This window comes from Pectinophora gossypiella, chromosome 1 (assembly GCF_024362695.1).
Source record: "Pectinophora gossypiella chromosome 1, ilPecGoss1.1, whole genome shotgun sequence".
NCBI classification, from domain to species: domain Eukaryota; kingdom Metazoa; phylum Arthropoda; class Insecta; order Lepidoptera; family Gelechiidae; genus Pectinophora; species Pectinophora gossypiella.
The window spans coordinates 18,260,515-18,271,619 of NC_065404.1; the positions used below are offsets into that span (position 1 = coordinate 18,260,515).

At 35.7% G+C, this 11,105-nt stretch overlaps 1 protein-coding gene across 1 annotated transcript; it reads left to right on the forward strand.

Annotated features, from left to right (window-relative positions):
* Window positions 1–1,068: 1,068 nt before the first annotated feature.
* LOC126370415 (nucleolar protein 58) lies at window positions 1,069–5,190 on the forward strand. Its single transcript, XM_050015255.1, has 5 exons — window positions 1,069–1,238; window positions 1,560–1,636; window positions 2,033–3,181; window positions 3,918–4,044; window positions 4,861–5,190. The coding sequence occupies exons 1-5, from the start codon at window positions 1,194–1,196 to the stop codon at window positions 5,065–5,067; spliced, it is 1,605 nt and encodes a 534-aa protein (XP_049871212.1). The 5' UTR covers window positions 1,069–1,193; the 3' UTR covers window positions 5,068–5,190.
* Window positions 5,191–11,105: the final 5,915 nt, after the last annotated feature.

Genomic DNA, 11,105 nt, shown 5'->3' on the forward strand with positions numbered 1-11,105 from the left:
AGTTCACGTTTTTTTATAAAACTTCTATAAATTATTTAAATAATTACTTATTTTACTTAATTAGGTAGGTACCTAATTGACTGCATTAGCAGTCGTTAATAACCATCAATCCGCACTGGGCCCGCGTGATGGTTTAAGGCCCGATCTCCCTACCCATCCATAGGGAAGGCCCGTGCCCCAGCAGTGGGGACGTTAATGGGCTGATGATGATGAGGTAGGTACCTACTCGTACCTATTAGTAGAGAACCAACCAAGTCGTTACTATGTACATTACTAATTATCACCATAAATATACCTATAATGGTGGTGGCATAATAATATAAGAATAATTTACTGCTTGATATTTGAATCAGATACCTATGTATAGAATTATGCTGCTACCTATATTGCTTCTCTTTATTTTAATCAGAATAATAATTGGTGGTAGATGTGTTATGCCTGGGTGTAATAACAAAGGTCATCATTGTATAGTCAAAAACAAAAATAAATGATGCATATGCCTGTTAACCATGAAATTAGAAGATTAAACGAAGGCAACACTGTACAGCGCCATCTACATTTTATTGGGAAACGTAGTATGGAAAGTCCCTCATAGTTTATACTTACAAAATATAGGTAATTATTTATTACATAATTAAGTTTTTTTGAAATTAAGATGTCATTAATTGTGGTTACAATTATCTAGATCAAGATTACGACAAAAATATAATATAAATTATTATCAATAATAGATAATTGTTCACAGCTGTAAGCTAAGCCCCAAAAATATACCGTGGCGCTGCCGGGCCGCCCGTGAAGGTTCGTTCATAAGAAAAATATTTTATTATTATTTCAATAGGTTATTAGTCCCCTGTCCGCGGTGTTCCGTGTTACTCTATGGTTCGTGGCAACCAAATGACAAATATAATACTTGATTATCAAGCAATGGTCTTAGTTATCAAGATTGTTATAATATTAAGTTTATTTTGAAATAAATCATTTGGTAGGTTTTCAATTTTATAACTACTATGCAATACGAAATGGCAACACTATTATATGGTTGTCAATGTCAAAATTGTCAAACGTCAAACGAACGACCTCGGCGATGCGCACCGCGCGTCCTCGCGTTTGTCAAAATTGAAAACTAATTTTCATAAATTTCTTAATTATTTACTAAAGTATATTATATGTGCTGTGTAATTGATTCTTGAAACATGCTGGTTTTGTTCGAGACCCCGGCGGGGTACGCTATTTTCAAGGTAAAATTTACACGTGTTCAACCTAACCTCACCGAGCCGCATTTTGCAATAATTCTATCTTAATACTATAAAATATACAATAAAACTGTGCGAATTATACAAATAACGTCCCATGATCACGGTACATTTTAGTGATGTTAATATTCTTTACTATTTGTAATGAGAAATATTAAGTTTATGGTGTGATTGTTTGCATACATTATGAAAGGTACGCGTGGTCTTGTATGGGTCAAATTACATTTTTCATTACAAATGTACATTTTTGTAATAAAGCAGTGTTTTTATGAGTAAGGGGTATGTAGAAAGTGTTTATTGTTTTAGTTGCTGGATGAGTCCAAGTTATCAGAGATTGATGATCTCTACCAGGAGTTCAACACCCCAGAGGGAGCTTCCTCTGTGTAAGTATTTAAGGTTATCTATTATACTTACCTCTCCAAATTTTATTTTCCGCATGTTTAGTTAAACTAAACTTAAAAAATATTAATAAATAAAACTGATAATGTACTAAATGTCAATGATCTAATAATTCTACTATTATCATTATTAATGTAAACATTCTATGTCACATATCAGCTATCTATCTATGTTATGCTGCTAGAAAAAATGTCTGCAAGCGTGTTTTATGACCTTTGAGACCTACGAATAAATAATTCTGGGATTGTTGATTTCTGTTTATATTTTTATATCATATTAATATCATATTAATTTCAATTTGAGTTTTTATATTTTTTTGTAAGCCCTTTAATGTAGTTTGTGTTATTTTTGTTTGTTCTTCATAATGTATCATTTTTCAGAGTGAAACTAAAGAACTTTGTCAAGTTTGAAGACACTACAGAGGCTTTGGCCGCCACCACTGCAGCTATTGAGGGTAAGATCTCCAAGCCACTGAAGAAAGCATTGAAGAAGTATGTTTGCAAGGAAGTCCAGGACCAACTTCTGGTTGGAGACTCGAAGCTTGGCAGTGCTATTAAGGAGAAATTTGATCTACAATGTGTCTCAAATACCAATGTCCAGGAATTGCTCAGATGCATCCGTTCCCAGATGGACAGCCTCCTCGCTGGCCTCCCGAAGAAAGAGATGACGGCTATGGCTCTCGGTCTTGCTCACTCCCTGTCCAGATATAAGCTCAAGTTCTCCCCTGATAAGATTGATACTATGATCGTCCAGGCACAGTGCCTCCTTGATGACTTAGACAAGGAATTGAATAACTACATCATGAGGTGCCGTGAGTGGTATGGCTGGCACTTCCCTGAGCTGGGGAAGATTATCACTGACAACACATTGTTTGTGAAAATTGTCAAACTCATTGGTACACGTGACAATGCTTCACAGACCGATCTCTCAGACATTTTACCTGAAGATTTAGAAGAAAAAGTTAAGGAGGCAGCTGAGATTTCCATGGGAACGGAAATTTCTGAGGATGACATCATAAATATACAGAATTTGTGTGACGAAATAATTTCAATTACAGACTATAGGACACACTTGACAGATTACTTGAAGGCTAGGATGATGGCTATGGCACCTAACCTGACAGTATTGATTGGTGAACACATTGGTGCTAGGCTTATTGCTCATGCTGGATCATTGATGAATTTGGCCAAACATCCGGCTTCTACTGTACAGATTTTCGGTGCAGAAAAAGCTCTATTCCGTGCTTTGAAGACGAAGAAGGATACTCCAAAATATGGTCTGATCTATCACGCTCAACTTGTAGGACAGTGTAGTACAAAGAATAAGGGAAAGATGTCCCGTATGTTGGCAGCGAAGGCTGCTTTAGCAACAAGAGTAGATGCCTTCGGAGAGGATGTGTCGTTTGAACTTGGTGCTGAGCATAAAGTGAAGTTGGAAAATAGACTGCGACTTCTAGAAGAGGGCAACTTAAGGAGGATCAGTGGCACTGGCAAAGCTAAAGCAAAATTCGAGAAATATCACAGCAAATCGTGAGTGTTTCTTTACATATTTAAATTTTTATTATCTTTCAGCTAAAAAACAAAGTATTTTTATTAAAGCTATTCACTTTACAATTTTTAAAAATTTCATAATCATGACTGACAAGTACTTTATTGCACACACAAAATTACAAAAGAAAATAGAAATAAAAAAGTACAATAGGCAAGTAGTACTAAGTAGCAATCTCTATACATTTGAATATAGGACATACCCATCATAGTTAATCTTCATAAAATAGCAAAAACAAGATTTAATTGAGATATATAATAAATAGTTCTTGAATACATAAATTAAACATAAATTAAAATTGTAAATTATTACTTATTAATAACTTAGGAATATTTTTTTTTAATTAAATAATTTAAATTAAAACATAACTTTATTGCACAATTAAAAACAAAACAAACACATTTTATAAATAAAACACCTCCTCCAATGCGTCACATCGAGGCAAGGTGCCCAACAGGCTGGCAGCATTACCCCTTTGAATTGCCAGACTAATTCTCTGACAGAAATAACTACCAGCCCTATCATCCCCCGAAGCCCCGATAAGACGCATTGAGAGATCCTGAACAAAAAACTAAAACTCCCTAATCCCCCTAGTCCATAAGGTTTCTCTTACCGCTCTGCTACTTTGAATATTTTAATTTTTACCATACACACTAAATTGTTTACCTTTACAAGATTACTTTATATCATTACCTAATAACAATGTATGTTCCACAGTGAGGTGTTCCAATACCCAGTGGCGGGAGACAGCACTTTGGGCAAGAAGCCAGTGAAGCGGGAGCACTCTCCAGAGGAGGACGGTCACACGTCCAAGAAGATGAAGTTAGAAGACGGGGCTAATGATGTAAGTATTATTTTAAAAAAACCCTTCCAAAATTTTATATTAGCCAATAACATCAAATTGATGCATATGAGCGAGATGCCTTTATATTCGCCGGCGTTATTCACTCATTTTAAAATTAACAGTTGTCAATCATTCGTCCCTTTCCTCTTCGGCGGATAAGTGAAGGACAGGTATAGTTTAAAATAAAATTAGGTGTCTGCAGGAATGGGGGCCATTGTATATTGTCATTATCTTCTATTTTAGGTAGATAGGTACTACATAATTTAAGTATATAGTTTACTCGCTTTCCGCCCGTGAGTTATATCGCCTGTTTCTTTCCATCCCGTTTTCTTCTTCAATCTCTATCCTATGTGCTTCCTTAATTCTCAAACTATCTCCATAACAAATTTCATCTAAATCAGTTAAGTGGTTTAAGCGTGAAGAGGTAACAGACTGATAGATAGAGCTATTTTTTTATACTAATATTTAATATTAGTGTGAATAGGTATGATCAGAAAACTTTAAACTTAATGACATTACAAGATTCAGTATTCTTTAATAAGTAATTATACTTATTTGTGCCTTATTTCAACATGTGAAAATGAGATGGGGAGAATTCATTTACGCAACTTCATGAAGAGGGTTATGTTTTATTAAAGTTTTCATTTTATGTTAATTTACATTTTTAGTGCATCGATATTTCCCCTTCACTCTTCCCTCTTTATTTTCCTTATTATTTATCCCTTTCGTCAACTTTCGAACAAATTAAAATAGTAACTTATAACAAGAACAACAACAACAATAAATCATAATAGTTATTTTTGTTTTTCACAACAGGTAACACCAAAAAAGAAGGTGAAAGTGGAAGTCAAAGAGGAGGCTGAGGAAGATGGTGCAGAGCCCACGTCTGAGAAAAAGAAAAAGAAGAAGTCTCTAGAGGCCGCGCAAGCGCAGGCCGAGGAACCCGAGGCCGAGGCTGAGCCCGTTACCCCCAAGAGCGAGAAGAAAAAGAAGAAGAAGAAAAAGTCCCTCTCAGAAGAATAGTCTACCTCCCACCCCACCTAGTTAATATACCCACATACTGCGAGTATGCCTGTCTACTGTTAAGAGATGTTTTACTAAGTGATAAGAATGAATGTGTAATAAATAAGAGTTATATTCTTTAAACTGACTTTTCTTTATAAAACCACTGCAATTATACATACATCTTTACATAAATTTGCGCCAGGAATTATCCTATCCTAAAGGGGCGGGCAGAGCAAGTAATGTAGTATTATCGATGATTATAATCTTCACAGCATTTTATTTACCTAAATACTTGTAACTTGTAGACTTCCTAAGTTGTAACATGGAGTGACTCATAGGTACTTTGTGTGGAGCTTATTTTCCCGAGTTTCAATCCTCAACCTCAATGAAAAGTTTATACTTAAATTTTACTCCCTTTCAAAGTCACTAAAATGTCCGAATTGAATTAGTCTCTTACAGCTCTCTGAACTCTGAAACAAAGCCCCTATTTCCATATTTCTCGAACACACTTAGTAAAACGACTGGCTCATAATAGGATTGTCTTGACTGGATTGTTTTAAAAAGATTTTGGGATTAAAACGGAGCGCCTGCGAGATTGCTTGGAGCAACTAAGTCGCGGACATTATGCAGTGGCAGTTGTCACAGGCGCCCGTTTATTGCGGATAATCTGCCCGCCTCGTTGATACACACAGGTCAGCGATTTCAAAAGGTCAAGTGATACTCTTCACTGCACCGTTCTAGCAAAATGTTCAATCTTTCTCGATAACTTCTCTCGACAGAACTGCTGTTCTCAATATCTCGCTTGAAGGTGGAAAATTATTTAAATTAAATCTGAGTTCAGTAATAATATTCCCAGGAAACGTTTATTGTGCACTAGGTATTTCTAGGTTTGTATTACCGGTTCTATAGTTTGGTAAGTTATTAATTTTTCTATTCTATGAAACCGGTACTTATTAAGCGGTTTTATTAATTAATTTCACGATAATTGGAAATTATAATATTAGGCTGCTTAGGTAGATAGATATTTAAGAATCATTGTCAGAAAGTAGGTAGGTAGGTACCTACAACAGGAAATGGTCGGACAAACGGAAGTTTCCTATCAAAAGTATTTAATTAAAATTAATTAATAATTATTAGGTAGTTCCGTGTTTAAATAAAATTATTACTTACCTGCTTAACTGGTTAATTGGTGTTAAACCTCTTAAAACGGTATCTAAAGGTTAGGCAAATACCTAAATTACCTCTTAATTATAAGGATTTGAAGCTCAAATGGTTCGAGCCTCAATACCCGCGAGCAATCAACATCTTACAAAATGTAATAGCCTAATGGCTCTTTGCTCGGAACTTCGAGTAGTACCTATTCGGGAAAAATATTGAAATTCAATACCTGCAAGTTGCAACAGCTGCAAGTAGGTAACAAAGTATTTAATAATTCCCAACAATGTTGTTATTGTGAGCTCCCAACGGCGAGGGCGAGGGCAAACTTTACTTGTAGCCGACGAGCTTGAAGCTAGTTCAGAGTCTGCCTGCGAAGAGAGCTTCACTTCAAAATAGTAACGAACCAAACAGAGTTCACTCAATTTGATTAAATACTTAATACAGTAATAGAATGGGGCAAATTAGGAAGCTACTTTACCTATTTATTTAGTTGCGAAACTAAAGGTAAGTACCTATTTATGAATGTAAAATAAATAATATTCAATTTTAACGGAGCTTTAAACATAACAATTTCTAAGTATATTTAGGTACTGCCCCTACATTCGTGACTGCCGTGGGCAACATCACACGCAATAAAATTATTATTTACTAACACTAGTATAAGTAGTGAGTATAATGTTACTACCAGATAAGTACGAGTCATGTTAGGTAGGTACCTATTTTAATAAATCAATATGATTATCATAAGAACCTAGTTTCTGCTGTAGCAGAATATTTAATTTAGGTACCTACTTAGTTACTAGAATTTTGAAGGATTTATTTCGTTTCTAAAACTAATAATTACTTAGGCCTCTATCTACTTCGACCTTGGTCTTGGTCGTCAGGCCTCTGAGTCCTGAATCGTTTCTGGCTGTACGTTTAGATATTGCTTCTGTACTGCCATCCAGGTTAGGCGGGTTCATGTGGGCAGTAGGTATCTAGAACCTGTAAAAACAAGTATGTTAAGCCCCTAGAAAATTGATGTCACGTGGTTTCCTTGATCTATGCCCTATTAATGGCAATAGGCTTGCCCCATTTACCTGTGATAAGTACCGGCTTTCTCCCATTGACACAATAAGACCTATTCATGAGTAAATTTGATGAAGTTGTAATACAATTATTATTTTAATATAATTTAACAATAAGGTGAATTGAGTTATATAAATTATTGCAATAAATGAGTTAGAACGAAGCAACTCAGTGCGGAGGATGGAGCGGTTTTGACAGTTTGTTCAATTAGGTACTTACTGAATTTAATGTTTCATTCATCCAAAGTTGTTCGGAATTAAATATTAATCTCGCACCGAACACTTGGGAATCTGTTTCAAGGTTCGTTTTGAATACAATTCACTAATACTTACCACGGTTGGTTCGTTGGTTGTATATAATTCAGACCAATATATTATTATAAAAGTGAAAGTAACTCGCTCTGTCTGTTACCTTTTCACGCTTAAATCACTGAACCGACTTAACTGAAATTTGGTATCTATGAAAATAGTTTTTATCCCGGAAATTACCCCCTAAAAAAATGAAAAAGGGATGGGAAAACGTGTCACGTGCGATAATCGAAGTCCTTGCGGGAAAGTCCCTGGCGGAAAGCTAATAGGTATTGTATAAAATAGGTAGGTATTTTATATGTGACTAGACTACTTCAAATAATGAAAAAAATACATTAGGATCTAAAAATATAAACATGATTATATTTGCGCAGCCAAATATCATACACAGCATTTTAGGTATAATATCATCTCCTTGTTATTCTTATCCCGAAGTAAGCCTAATTATATTATTCATGTAGGTACCTTATGCCTATGATCGTTTTCGGTGAACAAACATTGTGTAATGTACCTATATGACAGGAACTTTATATAACCAGTCGACTAGATAAACTAATTTGATAGGTACCACCGCATTATAACGGGCAAACAAGGTAAACATTATGTTATGCCTTGTTAAACCAGAATTCCTTATTAATAGATATATTTTTTTGTATAATGTCCTGTATATAAACCGTCTAAACGATTGTGTTGATGGCCCATCATCATCAATAAAGCTAACTAAAACTAAAAATCTAAAATATATTTTCCATCTTTCACTTAAAAGTGAAAATGTATCTGTATTTGTTTATGTTCTGTATAATTCTACCAATATTTCAATATCTGTGATTTCACCATAGATACATAACATCTCATCAAATTAATACATGAGTAGGATTGTCCTGTGCTCTTGATTTGTTGTTGCATGATAGGATAATAACAACCAATCATAATCGAGATATAGTCGAGCAGTATTTTTAAAATTGGAATCAATATCTTTAAGATAAATAAAAACTAAATTTCTAGGAAATCAACTAAGATTTCCGAAAAAAAAATCCAACTACCCACAGGCTTCAAAAAAATGTTTAGTTGACGCACGGCAATCGCGCGCGTAACTTTGGAAAAAGTTTTAAAACGTGCTAAAAGACTGTTAAACCTAATAAACTCGACTAAAACTCGTTAAAAAGTGCATTGATCAGCAGCTTCTCAGAGTATCCCGCGGGCAGGAGGACAAAGAATAAAACATAAATACGGTGAGTAGCTAACCTTTTCCTTATTGATCGTTATAATTGGGCGTCCATTAGGAGAGTGTTTTCGAAATCATGTTTGGATCATAAATTATTGTCACGTGCTTAGCGGCGAAGGAAATCATCGTGGGGTGAAACATTCCCAAGAAACGCGTTTCGGAGGTATATGATATAACCTGTATTGGGCTGGTTTTCCCTTCGCGGGTTGGAAGGTCCGACAGGCAGTCGCTTCTGTAAAAACTCAGACCTGTCAAATCTTCAGGTTAGGTAAGCGTACTCTGTGAAAAACGGGATAACGCTAGAGAGATGATGATGACGATGAATTGGGCGAGTTCATTTTAAAATTCCACTGATACTTTAGTTTTCTGCTTCATAATTTTATCTCGATACCTACATGTTTTGTATTCTGCATCTGTTATCCTTCGACAGTAATATTTTTGTTGGAATTCAATCATCCAACACCAACAAAATTTAAAACAACACAAGCTCACGTATATATCCCAAATAGGGAAGTCCCAAATAGGTAACTCCATTGCAAGATGAACGAAGTAGGTACGCCCACACCTCCCAGAGTCAGGGGTGAGGTAAATCTAGCTCGGTACCGATACGAATTGGTGCGGGGCGCAGAGTGTCCGTTCTATACGTAGTACTATTCTTTATTTATCCTCTAAGTAAAGTAAAAATAAAGAAAGTTATGCTGGGCCCGATAGTGGGACGCATGGGTATTGATACCTATAACATTCAGTGATCCTCCTAGTCCTTGTTTAGGGAAGCATATTGGATAGACAGTGTCACTTGGTGATAAAAAACATGCTTCTTGTACGAAATCAGGACAAGCTAAAGGGATGGGGTTTTTTCTCCCTTTTATGTTTTCAGATAAACTTGATGTAGGTAGTAAAAGAGACGCTTATCTAACCATTCCATCGGCTGAAAGTCGTCCATCATATTAAACGAGACATCGGCTATTAGCGAATTGAGTAGGACGTGCCCGGGGTGGTAGGCGGCGTAGAACGTTCCAGTTAACGTTAAAATACCAACATTTTGTAACACAACAGAACGCATACATAACATTATGGTATAACAAAACCCTGTGAAAGGAAAAAAAAAAAAGTATGCTCAACCCTGTGAAAGGCCGCCATTGCTAGCCGTTTGATGACGTAAGTGTTACATGAGTGTTACCTTAAATTGGTATCTCTAACATTCCAAGAATTTAAATTTTATTATTGAATTTTATCATTTATTTTTTTACAAAATGGAAATGGAGGGAGAGAGGAGGGTCAGGCTATACTTGAAATGTTAGCTGTCATCCATCGCATTGTTTTGAGCATACCTGGTTTTCTTGTATCTTATGTCGTCTTGTAATGAAAATCTCAAAAACGGCTTTTGAAATTACTATGAGATGACATGTGATTTTTGTGACAAATCCATGTCCATGCAGGTAAAAAAAAGTGGTCTCAATTTTTATCCGAATTGTGATTAATTGAAATACTTAAATCGGTGTTTTGTTTTCAAAATGTCGAACTATTATGTCTGGAAATCTGGGCCTCTGCAGGAGAGGTGTTATGAGTAAGAACACAATGTCCGCCCACAAAATAGAAACAAAGCTAAAAGTACATCAAGTAATTTTCATTTAGTATTTCATTTATTAAGCAAAGCCTTCTGATAACGAAATTAAATAAAAAAACAGAATATGTACGTCTACCACCTCATTCAGCTCACCTGATTGTCCGAAAAAGTAAGATGATTCCGTGCTTCGGAGGGCACGTTAAGCCGTTGGTCCCGGCTATTAGCCGTAAAAACACCTCCACCAACCCGCAGTGGAGCAGCGTGGTGGAGTATGCGCCATACCCCCTCCGGTTGATTGAGGGGAGGCCTGTGCCCAGCAGTGGGACGTATATAGGCAGTTTATGTTTATGTTATGTACGTCTAAATATAACTAAATACATAGGTATCTAAAGAAAAAGTGATATAGCAAATGAAATGAAACACATTTGGCAATGAAACTTGTGTAATAAATAACAGCTTTTTTTGCTTGTACCACAGTCGTCTTCCGACTTATTCTCGGATAAAAACGCTGAACTGTCTGCATTCAGCCGTTTGTACCATTTACTCGTTCTAATAAACTAGATTTCCGTCAGCGATTTCACCCACATACACTGTAAGGACTTCGTTTTTAGCATACCGCGCTAAGAACTAAGAGCTAAGTCCTTCCTGAAATGTACATTTTATTGTTTTCAAATTCAAATTCAAAAATATCTTTATTCAGTAGGTAACATAGTTACACTTTGAATCGTCA

What these genes read in the sequence shown, in the direction of transcription:
- LOC126370415 (XM_050015255.1), top strand. Translation starts at nt 1,194, where the DNA reads ATGCTGGTTTTGTTCGAGACCCCGGCGGGGTACGCTATTTTCAAG. An exon ending in CCAGAGGGAGCTTCCTCTGT is followed by an intron (nt 1,637 to 2,032) that starts GTAAGTATTTAA and finishes ATCATTTTTCAG; the next exon opens with AGTGAAACTAAAGAACTTTG. An exon ending in TAGAAGACGGGGCTAATGAT is followed by an intron (nt 4,045 to 4,860) that starts GTAAGTATTATT and finishes TTTTCACAACAG; the next exon opens with GTAACACCAAAAAAGAAGGT.